This window comes from Micromys minutus (assembly GCF_963924665.1).
Source record: "Micromys minutus genome assembly, chromosome: 11".
Classification (NCBI taxonomy): Eukaryota; Metazoa; Chordata; class Mammalia; order Rodentia; family Muridae; genus Micromys; species Micromys minutus.
In genome coordinates, this window is record NC_137980.1 from 19294584 (window position 1) to 19321199 (window position 26616).

Genomic DNA, 26616 nt, shown 5'->3' on the forward strand with positions numbered 1-26616 from the left:
CTCAGAACCTAATAGCAGTTGTTCAAGAAAGGGAGCCACAGAGCAGGGTGACTCGGGTCCCAAGTATGTCCAGACTCTGTTCCTGCACAGCTCCCACCTGGTATGAACATGTTCTTAGGACAAAAGGGCTGCACCACAAGGATGTCAGCACCCTAACTCTGAAGGCTCCCAACATTCACAAGTAAGAACGAAGTGGGAGAAGGTCTTTTCCATGCCTTCCTTCTTTGGGGTGTCATGGCTACTCTCTATAAGCAACTACTGTGATAGCGGGCGTTCAGCCCTGGGAAAATCAAAATGGCTTCATCTTTATCTTAAAATGTATTTCACACTCCACATAAATGGGTACAAAGTGTAACAGGGAATTTCAAAGTGAAAACAGACTTTTGGTACTCCTCTAGAAACTTGAAAGTGGGTGAGACCAGTGAAAGATGACACACACAGAGCCATTGTTTTAAATAATTTAATTATTAGACTCATGCCAAAAACTGAACGTTCATGAAACATTAAATACTCTTCTTAAAGCAATTTGGGCAGAGAGAATCACACACACAAGGACTGGGGCTGAGGAAAAGTTCTCCCCCAAAGTGTCAGTGGTTTTGTTTGTTTGCTTGGAAAACCAGCCACACAATCAGAGGTAAACAATGTTTTCTTCTGCTCCTTCTCCAGCATCTCCACCAAGTCCGGCCACCATCGGGAGACTTAGCTTCGCTTCTGTTGTGAGTGCCTGTTGACTTGAGTCCTGAGTTTCACCATGGAAGGAGCCCAAATCTGCAACTGAAAGACATCGTAGGTTACAAGAGACTCCACCTGGGACCCACCAGGCAGATGACACTTTCCGCCTCAGAATTAGGAAATAGAGCGACCTCCTAACCGGAGAGAAAATGCCCAAGCCCAGGAAGAGGAACACAGCAGCTATCCAATGAGGTCGTCAGTATTCAGCTGTGGACACCAGCATCCTAGGAGCGAAAATCTCCTTCCCAGAATACTCTTAAAGGAGCGTCAACTGCATAAAGACAGGTTCTGTTCACGGTTACCAGAGAAAGGGATTCCCATTGATCTTCTTAAGTAGGTTCAGGCCTCGAAAATGCAGACAGCCTGTGTATGTCACCGAGTATGGCTCTTCCTTCAGGATGCTCAAGTCAGGAATTAGTCTCAGGCTGCAGGTGGCACACACCTTTAATCCTAGCACTCCTGAGGTGGAGACAGGAGGATCTCTGAGTTTGAGGCCAGCCTGGTCTACAAAGAGAGTTTCGGGATAACCAGAGATACACAGAGAAATTCTGTCTCCAGAAAACAAACACAATGTGGTCTCAAATCTCCATTTATCTTGGGGTTCACTAGTGTAGGCAGGGAAGGGTTTCGGAGATGGGTTCTGGACAATGAGGAAGACGCCCACTATGTATCTATCCACCCACTATGCACGTCTGCTAATGCTACACAAAGGACTTTACAAGAGCAGCTAGGTTTTTGGAAAAAAATCTTACTAACTGCGACTGTAGCTGGGCTTGCAGCTTTTTTTTTTCTGGTTGCCTAGCAACAGCAGGCACTGTCTCCTCTTTTCTGATAAAAAGCTTCTATACTGTGCTTTAAGGGGAAGAGATGAAGGGGTGCTTTGATTTGAAGAAAGAAACATACTTGCTACAAATCATTTTCATGGCATTTCTCACAATATCCAACCTCCCCCAGGTAGCAAAACTTCTAGGTAAGCAGCTTCTAGTTAAAGGCGGAGGCAGACAGATCTGCATGGGGACTGAGGGTAGGGCATCCCAAGGTCCACCTTTTTCTCTTTCATTATCGCCTTTGCCTCATTTTATCCTAAGCCACCATTAGATAGATGACATTCCTGTCTCCATTCTAATGTTAGAATACTTCTAACCTTTTCCTCCAGACAGGAATTTTGGCTGTTAGGGAATACGATATAAATGGCTTGGTGACAATGAAGGGCAGAATGTCCCCATGGGGCTCCATCATTTTCTACCCCTCAGGTCTGGGAGCCGCAACCAGGGCCTTAGGAGTAGAATCAGATCACTTGACCCTGAAGCAAAGGAGGATCCTGAGGGCAGGCTGAGAAGGCCAGGCTGCCTGCTTCAGCTTGATCAAAGGCACAGGCTGAGCCTAACTTCTGTTTTCTCCTCCCTCCACCCCGCTCCACTCCCCACCTTGAAACAGGGTCTCTCATATCCTGGGATAACCAAGGAAGACCTTGAACTTCCCATCCTCCTGACTCTACATCCTGTGTTGTGGAATTACAGATAAGAGCAACCATGCTCCGTTTATGTGGCGCTGTGGATCAACTCATGGTGTTCTGGATATATGCCAGAAAGGCAGTCTACCAACTGAGTTACATCACCAACCCAGGAAGAACACCTCTTATGCTGGGGCAACGTGACTTTAGGTCCTGTATCTCAAACCCAAGGAACGCATTATCTAAAGGCTGTTGAAGATGCTTCTGAGCAGGATGCCCTTGCAACCAGCCTGAAAGCTGTGCCACTTTTTTTTTTTACATCCACCACCTCTTTGCAACTCAGAATGTAACCCACAGTTTACAAGTTGGGAAACTAAGGCTCAGACTAGTTGAACGTTTTGCCCAGCATCACCCAGCTGCGAGCATCCCAAACCTCATCTTAGAGGACTGCAGACCCCAAAAGGACACCTCCCTCCTCAGGTCTCATGATCTCACTCCTCAGTGTGCTGGAAGTGACTTTCCCAGCTCTTTCGGATCACAAGATCCTACATGTTTAATATTTTCTCTCCACTTACCTTCCTAGAAGACAGCAAAGAAAAAGATGTACTGAGCCCCTCCCCCCAGACCAACAGGGCGATAATTACAGACCTAGCAACCTCTCCCACACCACACAGCCAGACAGATACAAAGATCCCAACCGATGATTTCAAATCAACCTGAAGCACGTCTCCATACTATTTTACTGCTCCTGGAGACAGGGCATGTTTGTCTGTGGACGTTAGATTGTTCACACTATCTTAGTTCCTCTCCCCAGCTGCTGGAACAGCTGATGTTGATACAAAACAACTTGAAAGAAAAAAAAAAAATCTCAACACTTTCATCTAGCAAATACTGGCAGATTGAGCAGGTCACCTATGCTGAAGCAGCTCTGCCCCCTTGACAATGAACGGACCAGCTGGGACACTCAAACCATTACGCTGGGAACAGAAACAAAAAATTCACCCATGGAAAGAGGTGGTTGGGAGCTGATTACTGAAATCTGACAGGTCTGGGCACATTCCTGTAATCCATGAAAACTGCTAGCCTCTGGGATAAAGCAGAGTCCAAAATGTCCCGGGGTCTGTCAATCTGGGGTGTCTCATTAATGGCTTCAGGAGAAAAGCAAAAAGCAAGACAAAAAAACCAAGTGTGTATTGGGGGAAAAAAATTCTCTGATCTTTAAATGATTGGCTGCCATTTCAGATGACAGAGACACATAGGATAGAAGAGTGTGTGTGTGCGCACACTTGCACAGGAGTGTGTGCGCACAAGCATACTTTGTATAGCAGGGAGCAGGGCTTCAATCAGAATATTTTGGAATGAGGACGAAAACATAAAAGAACACTATTTCTACCAATATGTTGGGCCCTAAGTTGACTGGCCTACATTGCAGTCCCAGCTGGATGCTGTGTGACCATGTATCACCCAGAGTGAACTCAATTCCTTGCTCCCTGTTCTTTCTTCATTTCTACCTGAACTATGTAGGCAAGGTCAGGCAGTCTGATTGTAAAATAGAAGCCATTCCGGGATTTCTGATCGTATTACTCTATTTCTGCCCCCTGAGAGAACTCTAGCAGAACAACTGTGTATTTCTGAAAGCCAGCCACCTTTTTCATATCTTTTTACCCCCGAAAATATGACCCTCACATAGAAACTGAAAGTATATTTCTGCAAATGGAACCTTACCGCCCTAGAGAGCAGAATTCTTGGAGAGTTAAAATGAAATTATCCAATTTCGTTCGTGATCATAATGCCTGATAATTCATGAAGAGAAAAACAAAACTTTCTTATTTTTTAATAAACAGTATCAATGGGATCAGGGTCTAGTGAACTGAAGGGCCAACACTATTCTAATGAGACACAATTTCAAACTGCAACACCCTCCCTTTTGACATAATAATTTTAACCTCACCACATCTCTGGAAACAGAACAGAGTTCAGATTAGTAAGCCTAAAATAGAGACAAATAAACTGAAACACATCTATAAACCAAAAGTCTCACTGAACCAATGGAAAAGTAGACACTTGGTTCGGGGGCTTTTGTGCTTCATAACTGAGCTACTGCTTGCACACGAACCTTAACTTCCAAAAGAAATCTCCACAGCTACATGGTGATGGTCACTGTGGGTCCAGGCTAGCCCACTAATGCAGTAAAATGGAAGACATACTCTCAATCTGACTGTTATCTTTTTTTTTGTAGATGTTTGGTACAAAAGAACACCCCTCTTGCTAAGGGACATGCACGCACAACCAAGACAGTCCCCCCACTGACAGCTTGCCTGTTGACACCGGCGAGTATTGCTTTCCTCCTTTCCTCTGTTCCCTAATACTGGAATTTCTAGCAAACACTGAAGACATTTGGCCTTCCACTATATCACCATCATTATTATCATTTTGAGCCAACTTGATAATTAGCTATTTTCATGACAAGCCTACAGATGGTTTAAAAAACATCATCGTGTTATATTTACAACGAACAAAGTGACTCATAAACTGTGAAGTGATTCAAAACTACACCACGGGGTGAAATGCCGCCTCGGGCAAGTCATGAAAGATTGGGCTGAAATCATGAAATGCTCTTATGTTTCTGTTTGGGTTCAGTGACTTTACAAACAACATTCTAGAGGTAAGATAAAACAAAAGAATGCACAAGGCAGTCAAACCCATTACTTGAAGTTGCCTTTAAATTAATGTTTAGAAGGGAGTCATCTTTTTTCTACTGGTCTGTCTTCAGCCTTCTCAACAACACATCTGAACAGAGCCCACACATTATCCTTAAAGGTATGGGAAACTAATCAGTACCATTCATAGCTACAATCTACACTTGATCTCTGCTCTTGTGACCAGCAAATGTAAGAGTCACTTGCCAACAAGACAAAGCTTGTCTCCAATTTGAAGACATTTAATTAACATAGTTTTTGCCTTTTCCTGAGTTTTCTATCTATGAAAACACTTTATTTATTTACATTTTTTACTTTCTTGTGCTTGTGTGTGTGCCCGTGAGCATGGCTGTGTGTGTGTGTGAGCATGTGTGTGAGTGTGTTTGAGTGTGCGTGAGTGTGGTGTGTGTGTGTGAGTGAGTGTGGTTTTGTGTGTGTGTGTGTGTGTGTGTGTGTGTCTGTGCCTATGTTTCAGATGGAGTCTCACTATGTAGTTCAGGCTGACCTTGAACTTATGATCCTCTTACCTCTACATCACAAATGCTGGGATTTCTAGGATGTGCTGTTACATCCTTCAGGAAAAGCCACTTGAAAACACCACCATTTTGAAATGAAAGTTTTATTTAACATTAAAAAAAACCTGTAACTTTCATCACGGGCATCAGTTCCAAGGTCTGAATGAGCCCAGCAGCATAGCAATGGCGAGGCCCCAGACTCCCAGGGGTGCACCGAGCTTGTTTAGTCTACTGTTGAAATCACTGATGACACACTGTTTAACCCTTCTTACCCCACAGAACAGAACTCCACATCTCCTGAGCCGTGGCTCTGCTCGTTTATTTTAATCAAGCTTTCTGACTCGTGTGTCTTACTTACTATATCCCTCAGGCATGTCCCCAAACTCAAAAGTCACACTTTCCTAGAATCACTTCTCCAAGAGACGACTTTATCATTAATGTTCCCATTCTACAGAGTCGTTAGTATATCCAGCTAGTCCCTGATTCATGCCTACACTCCGAAACATTTGAAACTCGTTTCCTGATGGCATCATTGGCAATCATTACTTCTTCCCAGGAGCATCAATGAACAACATTTTCCCTCTAATGGAAAGCATTTATTGTATCTTCAGAGCAAAGGAAAACTGGTCTTTGTCCCTAATTTTGCTCAACTCGATTTTTCATAGTGAGCCACAAAACAGGATGTGGGCTTCGGATGCGAAAAGCAATCTAGAGCTGACAGCTGAAACAAAAAAAAAAAAAGTTCTAAATTAGTGTTATGACTCTTTTTTTCCCTAGTCCTTGTGTGTCAGTACTGAACCTGAAAAGTAATGAGAGAGAGAGAGAGAGAGAGAGAGAGAGAGAGAGAGAGAGAGAGAAAACGCATGCAGTATTGAAAGTAAATTGTGTGACACTGGTTCTTAAGCTTGTGACTGAAAACTGGGCTTTGGCAGTATTTTTATACTAGAGATGGCCACACCAGAGATGAACTCAGTGCCAAGAAGCAACAAAGTGGAGTGGAAGAAGTCAGCACCGGGTAGATTAAACCGTGTTCACAAAAGGCACAAGGCCGCCCAGCACAGCATGGCCATCTGCTGTCTCAACCAGAGTTTGCTCTTAGATTTGTCTTTCTCCAAAGTAGGCTATCACCACTTAGTGGCCACCACGTTGATTTCATCAAGTCCCACAAGGAATAGTCCTCACTGCACTCCTGAGAAGCATCTCGGGTATGAGGTACGAGTCTCTGATAAGATGCCATCAGGTATTCCTGATAAAAAGCAAACAGTGGGCAAGCTGATGAAACACCAGGTTAAGCCAGGCACAAGAACTGAGAGACTCCTTGGAATTGGAAAAGGCTCAGCTGACAGGTGTCACAAATGCCTCAGAGGAAACCTAGCATCAGGTGTTTCCCGACTCAGGGAGTCTTTCTCTTCTCACAGGGACCCAGACAGGATTTTGTTCCCTGACACACATGCAGGAAAGGGCACTGAAGGCCTATACACCCGTTATAGACTGTGCAGAGAAAACAGATGAGCAAGATGCCAAAATAAATCCTGGGTGAAAGGGAAAGGGTGAAGGTAAGGTCATCTGAATCCAGAAGCTCAGAGCTACGGTAGAGCAAGGCCAGACTCATTAGTGGCTGCCGTGACTGTGGAGAGAAAAGCTAGCGGGGAACTGAATGGCTAGGTCAGGCTGGCAGCTGGACCAGGGCTCATGGAAGCAAGCAGACACTGCGCCCCACGATGGGATGAGAAGGAAATGCACAGTGCCATCCGTAGAGATGCTTCCTACAGGATAGAGGCCTGCATTCCATCAGGTCTATGCTCAGCCCAAGGAACTGCATCCAGCTGCAGAATATGTAACATGGTACCATGGGGACACAGTCAGGACACTCTGGGATGGGAATTTTTTATTTTACCCAGAAAATTCGAGCCGGTCTTTTCAACAAAAAAATTGAATATTAAAGGTGTTTGTTAAAAGAGAGAGGCAAAAGAACATAAGAGGTAAAATAGTCAGTCTTAAGGAATATGCCAATTAAAGGCAATATATAAAATTATTTGGACTCTATTTTCACAGAACAGTCACCAAGGGTATTTATAAGAAAATCGTCGTCAGCCACACATTGACAGCTTGATTTTGAGTCACAATTGTCATTATCGTTTGGGTATTATAATGACATTACAGAGATTTAAAAATAAAACAAACAAACCTGAGTTCTTTCAGAAAACGATGGTAAAATATTTTTCTAATAAAATGGTAAGCTGTCTTGGATATGTTTAAGGTAACTCAACGTGAGAGAGAAAAGGGACTGGACCCAAGAGTGGCTGTGGGTTGGTAAGAGTTAAAGCTGTAGGTAGGTGGGATTCACCAAACAGCTTTCGTGTATGTTTGAAAATTGCCGTGATTGCTTTTAAAAGTCAATAGCCTTTCATATATTTGGATCCTAATATCATAAAATGTTCTCTGTTGTTCCGACATTGTAGCTTCTGTGTGTGATATAAAGAGAACGCTGCAGTGGTACATTAGGATCCTCACCAGGATGCAAGCGCGTTCACATCAATTTTAGTGTAATGGGATAACGAGTCATTGGCAGGTTCATGTATGGGTTTCCGTGTACTTTAGAAAGATGTAAAAACTGCCCATAAAATGCATGAGGTTAATTTGCATTTATATGTCTCTATAAAAACTGATACTGATTTCAAAATGGTCTTTGTTCTTGCCTAGAAAGCCAATAACATCTCTTAGGTGAATTCTGATCCAGAAAGCATCTCATTTGATATCCTGGGTCTGTCTACCTTTATCAATGAATTAGGAGAGTTTCTTCTGAAATTTGGATTTATAATCTTTGCTCTTTCTAGATTAAATCCATTTGAAACTAACAAGCTTAAGACACAGGAAACATAGTTCATCTAACCTGATAATATCAAAATAAATTTCCAGTTATAGTAAGAACAGATGTCAACATATTATCAGATGAATGTATGCATTAGTGAATACCTGGTTCAAAAGCTGGAACTACCTGGATCAGACTCACCAAAAAAACAGCCACGTGGAATTTCAATGATTTTATCAGAAAGATTAGCAAGAGATAGAGTAAGGGGGTGGAGGATATGGGGGGGGGGGGAAGGGCAGGATTGTAGTATGACACAAATATGTAAATGCCATAGTGAAGTCTATTACCTTGTATGCTTCCTGAAAAATAAATGGGGTGACTATAGTGGCACTTGTGAGTGTGAGTATGTGAGTGTGTGTGTGTGTGAGTGTGTGTGTGTGAGTGTGTGTGTGATTGTGAGTGTATGTGTGAGTGTCTGTGTGAGTGTGTGTGTGTGAGTGTGTGTGTGTGAGTGTGTGTGTGTGAGTGTGTGTGTGAGTGTGAGTGTATGTGTGAGTGTCTGTGTGAGTGTGTGTGTGTGAGTGTGTGTGTGTGTGTGTGTGTGTGTGTGTGTGCTGAACTAGAGGACAGAGACATAAAGGCAAACACAAAAATGAATCTGCTTCTGTTACCCAGAAGTCACTGTTCAGCATGAGTCTTGATATTCTTTCTTGATAAGAAAAAATGTGATTCTAAAGGCAGTTCAAAGAGACAGTGGTATTGATGATTAGGTTGGTTCTAAGAACAAAGAGTTGTTTGAAAGAACTAAAAGGAAAACAGAAAGGACTAGAGAGAGATGGTTCAGCGGTGAAGAGCACTGACTGCTCTCCCAGAGGTCTCGAGTTCAAATCCCAGCAACCACATGGTGACTCACAACCATCTGTAATGAGATCCAATGCCCTCTTCTGGTGTGTCTCTGAGGATATCTATGGTGTACTCATATACATAAAACAAATAAATAATTCAAAATCAAATAGGATAAATTAGGAAAAACAACTTAAAGACAAAAATGCAGTTAGTCTGGTCACCTTGGCAGAATCACAGTGTAAGGGAAAGGAAGGCAGAGCTGCAGACGGGGCTGTGGCTTGGTGGCGGACGGTTGCAAGCATGCACAGGAAAGGTAGAATTTCTCTGCAGGTCTTCTGCTATCAATGGACTAATCTGACCTTAGATGACCATCGCAATACCTAGATAGAAGCTCCATCCACTCATTGGTGAACTTAGATACCTAAAGTCACAACATTCCTCCCACTTCCCCATGACAATACACGAAATGATGTTTAACAGTAGAGTGCACACCCACATATTCCTATTTCCAGGCGTGTGGGGAAACATTAAAGAAGAAAATCAACATAAAATGTAGAGTTCTTATCCATACCAGACACAGTTCTGCATACCTCGAACATGTCTTTCAATCAATTCAGCTGCCATAACCCAAAATGGCAGCTACCAGGTAAATCACTACAGAGGACGCCTAAAGTAAAGCCAGAGATCAGTCTAAGGTAGATGGAAGGCTGAAGCAACTTCCAAAACCCATGATTAGCATCTTCAAAGGAACTGAAGAAGCATTCCAAATGTAAAACTAGAGTCTATTAAATAGTAATAGTAAGAACATTGAGGAATATTTCTCAGAAATCAAAATAAGGATAGCTGAGTTGGAAAAAAGTAATCAGTGGGGATAAGGGAGATGGTTCTGTGAATAAAGGGTTATCAAAAGCCTGACGAGTCGATTGCTGATCCTTAGAGCCAAGGAGAAAGGCAGATATAGCAGTGCACAGGGGCCTGGTTCCAGTGCTCTCATGGAGATGTGGGAGACAAAGACCGGAGTCTCTGAAAGCTTGCAGGCCAGCTAGCCTGGTGTGTACAGGAAGGAGGTCAAGAGAGATCCTGTGTCAAACCAGATAGAGGGTGAGACCCAACAGCTGAAGTTATCCTCTGACCTCTGCATGTGGGTCCTGTGAACACACACGTGTGCATGCGTGCACACCCACATATCATATGCACACATGCAAGAACTGTTTTTAAAAGTTGGTGGGATAATACCACGGTTAAGATTTTTAAAAATGTGAAAAAGGAAACAAAAACAATAAGAAAGAATTGGAGAAATCCAAGGTCCACAAAAAAGCACTTCCAGTGACGTAAGAAAAGAGAAGCAGTGTTTAAAAAAAAAAAAAAAAAAAAAAAAAAAGGAGATAAAAAGGAAAAGACCGTTTCCCAGAACAGAAGGAAATGTGTCTCTGAGTGAGAAGGGTCCAATGATTAACTCGTAAAAATTATTCTAGCAGATGATCTTACAGACAGTTATCGTAAAATTTACACAAGATGGTTCTAAAAATCTCTAGAGCTGAGCAGATCACAAAGGAAACATCAGGAGCCAGACAGGTCAAACTTCTCAGCAGGAATCAGAGGAAGTGGAAAAACAAATCCTCCCAAATTCAACACGTTGTGATCCTGGGTGAACTGTTAAAAACTAAATGTCACAGTAGCAAAAATAAATGAGGGATGAATTATTTCAATTTATTAGAAAATTTATTCCCATCTTTTCTTAGGAAATACACCCCTCCATCAAGCAGTTCTCCCACCAACTTGTATGCACACACACACACACACACACACACACACACACACACTTACAAATGCACAGCATATATGTACACACAATCACATACAATGTGCATACACATATACACATGCACACACTCACACACACATACTCATAAATGCACAACATACTCACATGTACACACAACCACATACAATGTGCATATACATGTGCACATGCACACACACACACACACACACACACACACACACACCTGTATATGTTCCTATAAAGCATATAGTAGGGAGAAGGAAGCAGGGTGCTGAGCGCACAGGTTTCCACAAAGGAGCACAAACTATGAAGAGCCATGAAGGGATAAGCCCAGGGCTAGAGAGAACACAAATCCAAACTGAAGCAGAAGGACAAAGGAACCATCAAGCAAAACTTAAGACAGACACACAGACAGATGAAGTGAACGAAAGAAGGGAATGAGGGGGTGGGGAGGAAGAGAACAGTCTCTTTCTGATCTTAAGTGTCTACATATAACTGTAAAAAGATTTTCTTTGAAAGCCACTTCTCTGAGAACAAAAACGCAGTGAGCCAGTTTGAAAGAAATTTCAAAGAGTGGATCTTTTGGAAATTCTAGAACCTAGGAGTAAAAAATGCAACAGCAGCATAAACACAGAAGTCATGGGAGGTGGGACGTGGAAAGCTACTGACCATGCACAGATACTGTGTCTCGGTGATGACCAGACAGAATGGATGGGAAGAAAGTCTGACCATTGCCATATGTGCTATGCCTGCAGAACCGCAGCATCCTAATGATGCTAAGCCCGAGGAGGGCCAGAAGCACCAGGAGTGCAGCCCGGCAAAGCTAAGGACCCCTTCCTACTCCCGAGTGTTATATTCTAAGTAAACTCTCATTCATGTGCACAAGGACTGAACATTACTGGTCACAATTTGTAATGGAAAAGCACAGGAACCATGCTCCTTTCTCATTCCTAGGGTAAGGAATGCCCTGGCCTCATCCATCGTAAGTTGAAACAGCATACATCACACACTCAGGTAAATGCATACAATACAGAGGAAAAGCAAGCTACAGAAAGACCTGTTATCACAGTTACACAGACAGGTCCTAAGCATTGTAAGGACCCTAACTGTGGGAACTAACACTTAAACATTTACTTGCAAAAAATAAAACAAAAAAAAATATGATTGGCATATGGGGTATGGATGCACATTCGTGCCAAGGGAAAAGAGTGAGAACATTGTGTAGAGATGATGTTCACCACTGTTAGGGTGTTGGTCAGCTCTGAAGAAGAAGCTGAAAATCACAGGAGGGTGAACAGCCTTCTGTGAGTCAGCATTCCCTGGAAAGCAAGAACACTGACCAGAAGCAAACGTGGTCCTCTATATTTTCGATTTTCATGATTAAACCTTCTATGCTAATGAATGCATCAAGCTACACAGGAAGGAACTGCTGTTGTAATGTAGTGCTTACTTCAGTAATTTATTTTTAATAACTGGAAAAATGTACACACGGTATTTGTGATACTGGAAATGTAATCATACAGCTGCCACATGTTGATATGGAATTCCTGTCAGTTTTACCCCAGGTGTGGGGATGGTGTTAAAAACATTTGCATCAGAAATTCCTTTAGGGGAAGAGCATGGGGTAAATATCTGAAATGCAAAGCCGTGTGACGCTGTATTTTAATTGTTCAAGCGATATGAAGCAATCTAGTACTGAGATCAGGTTTTGTAAGCTAGTGTTTATATTTGGCTTTCAGGAGTTGCTCTGAGGTATGAACGTGTGTCTTAAAGACACTATCTCTGTTAAACTTATTTAATCCACACATAAAGCATCTGTTATAAATTGAAGATAATTCTATGCTATATTTTATTTGCAACAATCACATGTGCAAATAATCATCATTCGGTGAATAAAATAAAATGTATTTTTTTTTTTAAAGAGTGCCTTACCTGGTAGAGATATTTAATGAAATGTTCATGGCTTAATATACACGTATGAAAATGTTTATGGTTCACTTTAAATACAAAATTGAGGGAGGTGAGAGTCTGGATGAAACATGGCTAGCCGTAATTTCATGATGATGCATGAGGAATTACTACACTCCTCTGTTAATTTTGTGTATGTTTGAAATGGTTCATGACATATCCAGGTAGACAAGGGCTGTGTTCATCCCAAATAAAACAGAACAATCAAATCCTGGCATAACTTGGAAGAGGGAAGGATAACTCAAGAAATGCCAGATGAAGCATCACACAGCTACAGGCGGTGTCGTCATGGTACCAAAGCTTTCTACGGCTCCAGGGAGTTCCTTCCTAGGCACAACGACAACAGAACAGGCCTTCTGGAAACTGCCACCAGCTTGAGGCTACCCACGCTGAAAGAGGTATGCTTCTCATTTCGCTGAGAGAAGAATCCTTTCTCTGCCAACTGAATGAGGCAGGAACTCAACCTAGGAATTTTAATGCAGCATTTACTGTTCACTGGTTCAGTAGAGGGGAAGCAGCTGCTAAAACTCCCCGGCATACCAGACATGGTATTTTCCTTTAATCCGGAAGAAGGCAAGCGATTTGGTCCAACACACCCAAGCTAATTAGTTCTACCTGGTTCTTTGTAATTATGCTATTACCAGATTTTTAAAAATGAAATTCAGTTGTTTTTGGTGCCTACAAATGAGGGTTTTTTCCCCCCCACGTTGATTAACTACAAAATGATGAATGATGAAGAATTTTCAGGCCCATTTTTTTTTGAAAAATTGACTTTTCTTGTGTGGTGTAGGTTTTTTTTTTTTTTTTTTTTTTTTTTTTTTTTTTTTACTTAATGAGACTCGTTAGCTTGGTAATTCTCATTTTTTTGGAATGACATTTGCTAAGAAGTCAAATCCTTAGGTATCATTTCTAATTACAGCCTTGAGTTTATGTCACTCAAAAAGATTATAATTTAAAAAGCATCATGTAATAATATACAGCCAACGTGTATGGTTTAAGCAAGGTCTCACACCTTGGTTCTCTCCAAGTTTGTTATCATGCAAAGATCAGTACACTTTCAAACATTAGGATGAAAATACTCCAGGACTTACATAATTACAAAAGTAGGAAATTTATAGGAAAGAGGGAAACACTAAGATTTTTTTCTTTTAAATTATTGAAACAGCAATCAAAAGCAAGCCAGGTATGGTGGGGCATGCCTGTAATCCCAACACTTTGGGGACAGAAACAGGGGAGAGAAAGAGGGGAAAGGGAGGGGAAGGGGGGAGGGAGGAAGGGAGAGGGAGAAGAAAAGAGGGAGAGAGAGGAGGGGGGAGGGAGTGTTTGGAAACACCTCTCTCAAGAGAACTGACTTAAGGCTGTCTTGTAAATAAACACAGATGAAAATGGAGCTGTGTGCCTGCTGATACTTGTATGTCCTGACCTGTGACTCAAGACCAGAGCTGAAGGAAAGCCAGCTAGCAGCCTTTGCTTATCCAGGTGACGAAGATCCGAGGTTGTATAGAAACTTCCTCTTTTGACACAGATCTGATTCTTTGACCAACAGTTCTGTTCAAGAAACAACATCCATCTGGCTGGACAATTCTACTGCTTGCTAGTGAAAGACCCAAGAGCAGGAGCCATGTTTGGTAGCCTCAGGTACTCACTGAAGGCCTGGCAGCCCCAGCTGCTATGCCGAGGGTCTACAAGCTTGTGGCCATGGAGTTGCTTGTCCCCTTGAGGAATAACAAGGTAGAAATACAGCTAAGTTCAACAGGCGGGCCATCCTGCTCAGTGGCAAATGAACATTACTCTCTGATACATATCACCAAAAACTCTCCAGAACGGAATAGTTTCCAGATGTGATGGCCAAGACAGGTTTTGGGGGTGGGGGGAGAAGAAGGCATCTGAACTGAACCTCAAACGCTCACCAAGAAGTCAACTGCCTTCGTGGAATGTGATTCCAGTGAGGTGTGCAGCCATTGTGGTAGGGAAATGTCAGAGGTCAGGAACAAAGCTGTCCTGTTTGTATGAAATGTGGGGGGCTAAAGAGAAAGAGAACCGGAAACCAGGGGCCACAGTAGAAGATAAGGGAAGTTTTAACTTCAGAAGATTTTGTAAAGCTTGGTGACTTTTAGTGACTGAGTCTTCACATCAACCTGCATTGCTGGTTTCTCTTCCCATACCTCCCTGACACAGGAGGCTCACTCAAGAACAGGGTGAGAAGGGAGTTGTGTTCCTCAATTCTTTGCCTGACCTTAATGGACCTTCCTCACATAATGAACAAAGCATTTGTTTGTGGTCAGAGGATAGTTCAAAATGAAGACTAATTTGAGCATCTCATTCATTTGTCTTTCTATAAGATATTGAGTTTCTACTATGTGCCTTTCAATGGACTGGGCAACACAAAGTCCCTACTGTGTGCCAGTCACTGAGCTAAGCTCCACTGAGTTCCTACTGTGTGCCCTTACTGGACTGGGCATTAGGAACCAAGGTGAAATAGATTTGTGCTTAGTACCCAAGAGACTGAACAGTGATGCAGTTACTTTTAAAACCACCCCATGGTTTTATGTTAAGCGGGCACCTACCAGTAGTAATTCCACCCGTGGGCATTTAGTTAAGAGATATAAAAACATAATTTATAAAATACCTAAAAACTAGAGGCAGGCCAGGTATAATCATCAACAGATTACCCTGTAAAACGAGGAAACCTGTCAGAGGCCCATGCGTAGGCACATGGATACATCTCAAAAATAACAGGAAGGGTGAAAACAAGCCAGGCCCACAAAAGCTGTGAGCTGACTGATTCTATTATGTTCTGGAAAAGCAAAATTAGCCTGTGGTGACAGGCAACATAGGTGCTGTCTCTGCTGGTCTGAGGCTTGACTGAAAAAGAGCCAAAGTGGGCTCTCCGGGGTGATGGGAATGTTTTGTGCCTTGATATTCTTTCCATAAAACTGGATAGTCAAGTTAAGGACTAAGAATTTTACTGAATGTAATTTACACCTTGACACGTTGGTATGCTATATAAAGTGTCACAGTGTCTGGAGGGCAAATGCAGAGGGAACTGTGCAGAAGGGAACCAAAGTTTTTGCCTGTTTCCATCGAGCCACGTGTGAGGGGCTCCTGACCCTAGCTAAGGATGTCGAGAGGGGCCTTTGGAAGAAAATGGCCCAGAGTAACTCTGGAGGAGGAGGAGAAAAAAAGAGGAGAAGAAGGAGAAAGAGGAGGAAGAAGAGGAGGAGAAGGAGGAAGAGGAAGAGGAGGAGGAGGATAATGAGCTCCAAGTATAAGGTAGTGGGGATACTGACGATGAGGACTGATGAGTCTCAGGTACCAGCCTGCTGAAGAAAGGATCCAAATCACCTTGACTGGATAGCTCTTTTATCATCTTTATTATTAGGTAATAAAGGCTGAAGTTTTATGAGGCTGGGTGACTAGAAGCTGGATCTCACCGCTAGGGCACACACAACCTCCTGTGCTTCCTCAAGGTGACCAACTTCCATACACAGAAGGCCTCCAGGAGCCAATAAAGCTGAGCCAGGCAAATCTTGAGAGGCCAGAACGTCAGCCCTTGACTGTGTCCCCACTGTGAGCCAGGGATGTGCTTGTGTATGGAGCTGTTGTAAATAAAACCCTGTCTTAAGTTCATTGTGCCTGGTTTCGGTTGCAAAGCACAATTCCTTGTAGCAAATTATGCTGAGATATGTCATTTGGATTTCAAGTGTTCCCAGGGGTGTGAGGGAACTGTATCTGAAGGGTGTGCCAATTGCAAGGAGTTGATTTCAACATTCAGTGACATCAGTATTTCCAAAAGATGTCTTAAAAAAAACCTGTCCTGAAAGATACTGGGCTGTAGAGGAAGAGGTTATACTTAGACAAGCTTGAGAAGTGGCACTTTGGGACGGTCACAGAGCATGGAAATACAATAGGAGCAGGCAAAACCTACCCTGCCATCCCCTCAATTGCATTTCCCAGTATTGTCATGGGAACTTAAAAAGAAAATCACATAATACCTAAGAACAGCCAACCAGTCAAGTCATGGAGCATTAGTAAAGACAGTCACCCCAAATGGGGCATAAGAGGTACTTTCCCATCACCAGAGAGCACGGTGGAAGCAGGCCAATGGCTCATGTGACCGAAGGCATCATCTCCTAAGATCTCAGACCTCCCTCACCACAGAAATACCATCACCAGTGATGTTTTCTAAATCCGAGGAATTTTACATGCATCCGTTTTATACCACACACAAAGGAGATATTATCAGGAGCGTGAGAAATGCTCCGAGACACGCCAAATAATTTTAAACACCCATTTGAAATTTCATAGATAAGTGACTGAGCTGAAATCGGAACCCAGGTCTAAGTCCCAAGCCCTCCTCCTTAATCACCATGACAGTGGGCCCCCTCCACTGCCTAACACTCCACACATTTGCCTGCTCATCCACTGCCGTGTCCATCCTTGTGAATCAGTAAGACACCAATGCATGTCCTTCACTACACTGGAAAGGGCAGTCAGGTTATTCTTGTTCAATTTGATTGCAGGCATTGACAGCATCTGTCAGTTTTCCACCAATCGCTGGATGGTGGACAAAAAACACTTCGCCTGCTCTTCTTCTGGGGACATGTCAGGTCTGATTAGACTTGTCAACATTCTGGCCCCAAATGGGCAGAAACCTTAGTAAGTTTCAACCCCACCAGGTTGTTTTGTTGTTTGGTTTGGTTTTTTTTTTTGTTTCTGGGTTTCCGTTTGTTTCTTTTTTGGTTTGGTTTGGTTCTGGGATAGTGCTGATGTAGCCATTTAGCCAAACCCTCTGTAAAACACTGGGAATTTTTCGGAACTATATTCATCATCAAGTTAAACAATGATCTCACTAACAGTCTTGAAAATAACCATCCCAGAAGTAGTCTGTCTGTCTGATGAAATAGATGCTTTATGGTGAGCACACTTTGATTTATAATTAAGAAAAAAAAAGAATGTAATCTTGGCCCCATCCCATCAGTAGGATAATGAGATAGTTGCTGGGTCTTTTAAACTATAGGGAGAGATTGAATCTAGCATATCTATCGATCCAATCTCCTTATCCAAATGTCTACATCTGTCATCTGACACATATAAAAAGGAAATATTATAATTTACTGGCAGGAACATTTGAAAAAGATAATCCTTCTATATTTTACCAAGAATCATAGGATCTACCACAGTGCAATAACTTCTGCCAATTGGCTACTTAAAAATTTGTTATGCATTTGATTGTTATTATTACAGTGTATTGTGTACACCTGGTGTCAGGAGGGGAGATGTATGCCACAGCATGCACTCGTGAAGTCAAGGACATTTGTAGAGGTTTTTGTTTGTTTGTTTTGTCTCCTCCCATCTTCCTGTGTATTCCTTGGATTGAGCAAAAACAAATACTTCTATCCACTGAGCCCTCTTTCCATTGGCCACTTTCAATGGGAATTTTCCCAGTAGTGTTTGCTCCCAGCTCAGACAATGAAAATCTCAGGTATTTCCTTCTTGTTCATGAAAATGGCTGACTTAAAGCCAGCTCAGAGCAGAGCAACTCACAAAAGTCAGTCTGCGTTTTCACAGTGCTTTACCTCAGCCTGAGCATTTTCTAAGTTTAAAAACAAAAACAGGCTGTGGAGACGGCTCAGTCATTAACAATGTTTGATGCTCTTTCAGAGCTCTGCCCTTGTACTACCTAGCATCTACGCTAGGTGACTCCATGGGACACACACACGGACACACACACACACACACACACACACACACACACAGTCTTAGGGTTTTTGTTGATTGAATAAAACACCATGACCATAAGCAAGCTGGGGAGGAAAGGGCTTATCTTGCTTATACTTCAATATCATAGTCCATCATCAAAGGTAATCAGGACAGAAACTCAAACATGTTAAAAGCCACAAGCAGGTATTGACACAGAGACCATGGATGGGTGTTGCTTATTGGCTTGCTCCTTGTGTCTTGCTTGGCTTGCTTTTTTACAGCATGTAGGACCACCAGTCCAGGGATGGTCCCACCTATGTTAGACTGGGCCCTCCTACTTCAATCACTAATCAAGAAAGTACACTACGGGTTTGTTCACAGGCCAGTCTTATGGACGCATTTTCTCACTTATGAGTCCCTCTTCTTAATGACTCTAACAAGTGTCAAGCTGATGTAAAACCAACCCCACATATGTCTATACACATAAGTAAATGGTAAATCTTTAAAAAATGCACAGATATAACTGTATGGGTAGCTAAGTGGAATACTCTACAAAAAGGCTAAATACTCTTTTGGAGGATGACCACACTCTTGTGGTGGCCATGGTTTTAGGTCACAAACCTCAGGGGACATAGATAGGCAAGTTTACTTCCTCATAGTGCGACCCCATTACCACATGCTTACTAACAGACCATCATGTTTTGGATAAAATGCTCACCATACTGTCTTCTCTCCTCTCCAGCCTACAAGTTGATGGCAAGTAGTTTGCATATGTAAGACAAAAACTGCATGCATTTTAGGATTCCAGTTGAACAGGAGCATTAAGGAAACTAAAAATAGAGCACAGGCTCTATTTGTAATGGTCCTGCCAATCTGGACAATCATACGTGACTTTTCAGTAGGAATAAATCCATTCCAAGTCAGACATTCAATCCACTCACTGGAAGTAAACCAACTTTGAAAACCTTTAGCTTCTATAAAGGGGGGGTTGATTTTGAATCAGAAGAAATAGAGGCCAGGCTTGCATATTTTTGTTGCAAGAATATTCTAAAGACAGAAGCATAGGAACATTTATAAAGACACACTGTATGTATGCCTCAGGGCTTAGGCTCATAGAATTTTAATATTAAATAGATGCATATTTACCGTGCTAAAATTGGGAGGAGAAAACCATCATAGCTAAGTAGTTAACTATCAGCATACATCTAAACTGACAAGACTGAAGATTCCGAACACAGACCCCAGAAGCTTTTGGCAAAGCTATGCGCTGTGAAAGCTCCTTGTCTCCTCACATCACACTACCCTCATCCTGCCATCTGCAAATGCAATGGATTCCCAGAGTGGAAACGTGCATCCTTTCTAAGACACCCCTACCAAGAATCCCTAAAACTTGGTCGCTTGCAATTGAACATGATTGCCCTGAATTTGGGGGGAAAAACACAACTCCTGATATGAATTCCTATAACAAGAACTTAGGACAAATTATTCCAAATACACTGGACCTGCAAAACTCAGAATCCACAAGAAAGTACTCAGGCTTTCTAGGGCATATTAAAAAAACAGCATAAAACCACCTCCTCGTTTGGTGTTTTGCATGAAGAGTCTTAAGCACACAATTCCTGTTGTTTGTTTCTGGTAGATTTATGAGACTCATAGAGGGCCTGCCCTAGCTTCAGCATTACACCATTCTGCATGATTAATTGATGGCAAATCACTGCACAGGGTGCCAAGATCAGTGGTAGGAAGCAAGTCATTAAAGGAAATTAAAACTCTGCCAGGGCTTTGCTTGTAAATGTTTCCTCCAAAGCCTTAGAGCACCACGTTAGGGAAAGAAAATACAGCCACATCTCCAAGAAAGCAGAGCCTCCCGTGTTTCTGCTGCATGATCCCTGGGGTCTGTACTCAATACGAGCATCTAGCTCAATATGTTTTAGGAAGAAAATCTGGTCGGAGAGCTACAGAGAAAAGGGGGTATTTATATCTGGGGGATAAAGAGATGGATCAGTGGATGAAGTGCTGCTGCTCAAGCATGAGACAAATTCAGGTCCCCAAGACCCACATAAAAGCCAGGTGTAGAGGCATCTCAGTGTGTGCTTCTTAGCGGGAGATCGGAGGATGCCCAGAGCTTGCTGGCAAGCTAGTCTAGCTGAAATAATGAACCCCAGTCTCCACAAAGAGTGGAGAGAGAAGAAGACCACAGACTTCAACCTCTGGCCCCTGTATTTGTGCATACATGTGTACACACAGGCATGCAGGCCGCAGAAACACACATGCACACATGCAAAAGGAAAAATGTTGTTTTAGAATTTGTAAAGCCTCACTGTGTGATTGTGCAAAGAAAGCCTCAGTGTTCTATCTTACATATCGTGAAGCTTGGGGCACCTACAGTTTTCTCAAGGCAAACCTTCCAACCAAACATTAACATATCAAATTAAATTGAATTAATACCATATATATTATGATATATATTATATACTTCAAGTGTGTGTGTGAATATATATATATATATATATATATATATATTATATATATGAATATCTGACCCATTATCCAAAGAGAACTCATTACTCATTAGTGATTTATCATGACAAATTAACATCTGCACAGACTTACTTATCATCAGGCCCAAGGACTGATGACAGTCATCTCTTCCCCTTAGCCAGAATGAGTTTCTGTCTGGCAATACAAGGGGATACACTTCTAAAGATGACAGCACACTCACTCTGCAGATGGCTGCTACAATAAGTGTGTGACATTTCAGGCCACATTTTAAGGCCGACAAGCAGAAGGTCATGCCAGGGAAGTCCGCTCACGCTCTAGGAGTGTGCTTAGCTAAAGGAACCCTAATTGTTTTGCCTGGGGAGAGACACCCAACTGTTAAATAGGATTTAGCAGAAGAAAAAGAGCTTAAGAAAGTGTTTCACTGATCCTCAGCTAGCCACCCACACTGAATATATTGGTGTTCACGATATTTTGTGTTAAAAAAAATAATAATGCCCCGGTGACCAGATAGGCTGGCTTTGATGAAACAATTCTTATGTGGTGAGTTGTTTGTGTGTCTTTTTTCACAAATGACAGCAGTGGGTCGATTCCAAGAGACACAGCTAACTTCAAGTATTTTATAGAAAACACATTTTAACTTGCTTCCATTTGCTACACATGTGGCAGCTACATGTACCATGTCCTTAATAAAAAAAAAAAAGAGAGAAAGAAAAAGAAAAGAAAATCACTAATGATGGAAGATGTTCTCTAGCACTGTATATGCTTATACCAAGCTGACACACAGGGCTGTAGTCATATTTTTTTTAAAAAGTGAAACATAAATTTAAGAGCACATAGTTGAATATAATTGCCTTATTGGAAAGTAGGAAAAAAGAGAAGGAGGGAGGGAGGGAGGGGAAAGGAGAAGGAAGAAAAGAGAGGAGGGATGAGAGAGAGAGAGAGAGAGAGAGAGAGAGAGAGAGAGAGAGAGAGAGAGAGAGAGAGAGAAGGTAGGAGGGAGGAGAGGGGAAAATAAGAAGAAGGAAGAGGGAGAGGAGGAGAGAGAAAGAAGAGTTTGTACTTCAATTCATTTCATAAATATTTACCGGGCACCTGCTACACCCCGAACCCGGTGTGTGGTACCTGTGAAAGTGCAGCCAAGGCGTTTCCCACCTACTCTAGTGGAGTAGTAGACAGGTATTACAAAGATGTTTGCACATGTAATTAATTCAAATAGTAAGGATGGACAGGAGCTGCTTCCTGGTGGACCCAGGTTTGGTTTTTGTCAGTTTGCCTGGGACTGACAAGCTCTGACTCTGTGTGTGAGTCAGTCAGTCTTTAGGAGATGAAGGTCAGAACTTTTAAACCTAAGGTAAGAAATGGTTCATATCCTTCCCCTTCTGTGCTGGTGTCTGGAATCTTCTTTGCGGTAAGAGAACCCACTGAAAAAACCAAAGTGATTAGAAGCTTGTTCTAATGTGTTTATGGGGTGCATCCATGGGGCTTGGTTACTCTGGATAGTAGCCTTCCATCTGAAAGGGAAAGCCCATTCTTACTGTCAGAATGTCCTACATTTTGGTCGGTTGATGAAACTTATTCTACTCTGGACAGAAACAAAAAGAAACAATGTGCTTCCGGGCTTCCCCTGGAGGAGAAGGTTAATGATACAAAGATACACTACGCAGGCCCCTTAGGGCATGAATTTGGCGTGGGTAAGGGGTTGGGAGCAAAAACAATCAAAATACATTGCATGGCATTCTGAAGTGATTAGTAGGAATATCTGTAAAGTGCCCCTTGTGAGCCTGGCACAGACAGTTGTCTCTTTAACATGTTTACATCTTCAGGTTTTAATCATAAGCTGCTGGCTTTCCAGTGCCTGTTGGGAGACACATTCATGTTATTAGCATGTTGCTTCTGAATCTCAACCCAAATGAATTACTTCCATAGTAATGGAAGGAGAGATGCTAAAGTTCTTAAATGCCCAGGAATGCTAAGTCCTCTGAACACTTCTTAATCTTTTGTATAGATGGGAAAACCAAGACTGTGAGATCACATAGTTGTAGGATCCCAACGCCAACCGCAGACCTTGGGGTCGGAACTGAGTCTTTAAACAGCCAGCAGTGGTCCAGTGAGGCAGTGACATGCCATGAGGCAGTGACATACCAGGTCCAGCTGTGTCAAAATTTATCCAAGGAAAAAGCGAAAACACAGGTTAGATGTTGCTTTCTAATCCTTATCCAAACCATATTTCTTGGTGAAGAAATCCTCTTTTATTGCATGCGGCAAGAAACTCTGACATGAGGGTACCAACCATGTAAGAAATGCCAGCTATGGTAACTGCCCTTCGAGGAACCCATCCCATCCAAAATATCTTACTTTTTGCTAGCTTACAGTTAGGTAATGGTTCAGTCATCACCACAACAGGATTGGAGAAATGGAAGCTTGGGGGAGGGTAGAGAATGTCTTCAAATTTTAATCCACAAACCTTGAACTCTATCACATACATTTAACAATAGATTGATGAATTCATCTCTTCCCTGAAACTGAAGGACAAAGCTGCCTTATTTGAGAAAACAGTGATCTCACAAGGCAGCAAATGAGATCATGAATTCAAATGTGCCATATAGTATTACATTGTTAATTCATCCAGGTGAATTAGTTGACCCAAAGGTGAATTGATTTAGATAAACATTCTAAGGCTTAAGGGGTTTAATCTTCTTCATCCTTCAACTCAAGCAGAAGGTAGGGGGATTGGAAGCCAATATTTGGTGCAGGTAAACTGCATCTCCCTGGCTGTATTTTTTAGTTTCGTGTATATGTGTGGAAGATTATGTGTTAATGTCAATGCAGGTACACTCAAAGTCCAGAAGAGGGCACTGGCTCTCCCACCACCGCAGCCAAGCTGGAGTTAATGAGGTTGTGAACTTCTAGGCATGGGTACTGGGAACTGAACTGTGATCCTATACAAGAGCAGTCCAAGCTCTCAACCACTGAGCCATCTCTCCAGCCTGAAGCTTACCTGCTTAGTCCGTAGCTTTATACTGGGACACAGCTAACTGCATTATTCATATACTATCTCTGGCTGCATTCGAGCTCCAGGGGCAGAGTTTATTATGTGCAATGAAGAACAATGGTTCAAATAATTTATTTACTGAATGACCCTTTAAGAAAAGTCTTGCTATGTCCTAACAAGGTGGCTGCATTCTTCTTGGGCAAAGTTAAAATGATTCTTAGCTAAACTCATCTTGTTTTAACTGATTCTAACAAAGGGACCTTGATGGTTGGGGTGCGAGAGAAGACAGTTCTCAGAATCTGATACCTGGTGAGGGTAATGGTTTCTTAACCAGAGTTGGATCATAGCCCTAACAAGCCACAAATAAACGTTTATCTTTTGGGGGATATTTAGTACATAAATGGTCATAGACAACTCCTCTTCCAAACCTGTTGGTCACACTGACCTTTCTAGAAATGAAAAAATATATGACACAGAGGCCACAAATGGATACACATGCATGTGTTTTTTGTTTGAATTTGCTTTTGACCTTAGAGGTAAAAATGAGCAAAGACCAAGCTGAGACTCTGTAGCCATCTACACTGAACTCTTACTTGAGCAGCTTGTCCAACCCAAGTTGGAACCTGGGGTGCAGAGAAGAGAAAGAACAGCAGCCACAAGGCTGGCTTCCTGCCTCCCATCCACCCACCGGCTAGTGATGCTCTCCTGCTGTGAACTGGGCTAAGGCAGGATGGCCGGGGGCCCAGTTGGCTCCTGTAGCCAACCTGCCCCCAGAGAACATGCAATCAGGATGTTGGCATAAGCGCCTGTAGCTCACCAGACTCTACCAGCAAATGGCAGGCTTCCTCTTCCTGGTACAAAATCTGTAACAGGCTAAAAGTCAATCATCTGTGAAACTGAGCTTGCTTCTTTATGTTTCCGCTAGGAAGTGGGTTACTAAAAACAAGTAATGCTGTGGCTTCTAAGGCATTGCCTCTAATGGCAGGTTTCAGAAGACAAAACTGCCCACGGGCTTCTGAATTTTTACTTCTTCGAACTCTTATAGATACATCTGCATAATAATTGGATGCCATAATAAATGTTTCAATGCCTTCATTGTCATTTCATTTAAACAATCCAAACCGCAGACATCTAATATCCATCAAACGCAGAGGAAGCTCAAAATTCCCAGAGCTGTTTCATGAAGGCCTAGGCTGTCAAGCATAGCTTAGATTTCTTATTTAGGTTGTAGCAGGAAATGAGCTTAAGGATTGAATAATTTACATATACAGTAAATAAGCCCACAGAGTCCGGATTTGCTACCCTAACTCCTACGTCAAAACATAGATTTGATAACACAAAAGCTATGTCTATAAAGGTAGATAGGCCAATTTATCACAATTTAATGTCATTTTTTTTTAACAAAGTTCAATTCACTGCCCTAACTTCCCCCTTACCCTCCTAAAAACCAAAGTAGGTAAGCCATTGTTCAATTTCAGTATGTTAAAATGAAAATTAAAGCTTCTGTGACATTTAAACTATTGTAGGGAGGAAAGCAATCACCTTATTTCCTGACAAGGGCTTAATTATGCTCCTTGAATTTAACACAGGACCCCTGGTACCTCCATACATTTAGACATATGGCCATCGAGGAAGTGTGCTAATGGCGGTTACTAGTTTAGACCCTAGTGCAATGCAGCTGGTGTTCTTCTAAGAAGAGTTGCTTAGAGCCTGGACAGGCGCAGAGGGGCAATCGATCCCGTCAATACTCAGGAGAAGATGGTCAGGGAGAGGAGACTGCCACAGAAACCAAGCCAGCCAGCACCCTCATCTTGGAACTCAGTCTCTAGAACTATAAAAGGATGTAAATTCCTGTTGCAGGAGCCACCAACTCTGAGTTACTTGGCTTGGCAGCCCTTGAAAACTTAAACAACTCTTTTCAAATGAACCTTTGTCCCAGAAGTTAATGGAGACTAAGGCCAATTTCAGTTTTATTAAAAATGGCCCCAAACCCCCAGCATGGTTTCTTTTCACTCAGACTCTCCATAGAAGGTGCCAAGTTCTGAATTCTAGAATAGTTATTAAACACTGAAAAGTACCAGCTTCCCAACAGTTTGAAGACTAAGAACTATAGCACCGTTTTTTTAATTTCAAAACAGTCATGTTTAGGAAGTCAGTTACCAAAAAGCCAGATGCCCCTGTCTATCTTTGTTCAAATAAAAAAGGAAAGAAACCGTCAACAACACATCACCAAGATGAGACTTTCTGAATACAGGGCCCTTATGGTTCAAAATGTTTTGCTGGGCACCAAGTTATAATATGCAATGAAAGGAAAATTCCTTTGGAACTATCACAATGAAGTTACTCTTGTATGTAGCTCAGCCACTGGAGTGCTTGCCTGCTTAGTGTGAATGAAGCCCTGGGTTCAATCCTGGGCGTCATACACTAGACATATGGTGGCACATACCTATACTGCATGGGAGGTGCAGGCAGGAGTTTGGAATCAGCCTGGGCTTTCCTGCCTCTTATAAATAAAGGTACTCTTTTGTTCCATATCTGTAAGACAAGGGAATGCACTGAAGGTGACTAGGTGAGTAACAGGGCTTGTCACACAAGCTCAATAACCTAA

General features: G+C 42.3%; 1 protein-coding gene across 1 annotated transcript in view; it reads right to left on the minus strand.

Moving 5' to 3' along the window:
• Positions 1-537: 537 nt before the first annotated feature.
• ARHGEF28 (Rho guanine nucleotide exchange factor 28) overlaps positions 538-26616 on the minus strand; it is a 223795-nt gene continuing 197716 nt past the window's right edge. Inside the window, exon 35 of the mRNA XM_080924751.1 lies at positions 538-774. Coding sequence (XP_080780877.1) covers positions 629-774 — 146 coding nt within the window. The 3' untranslated portion in view covers positions 538-628. The remainder of the gene's footprint in view (positions 775-26616) is intronic.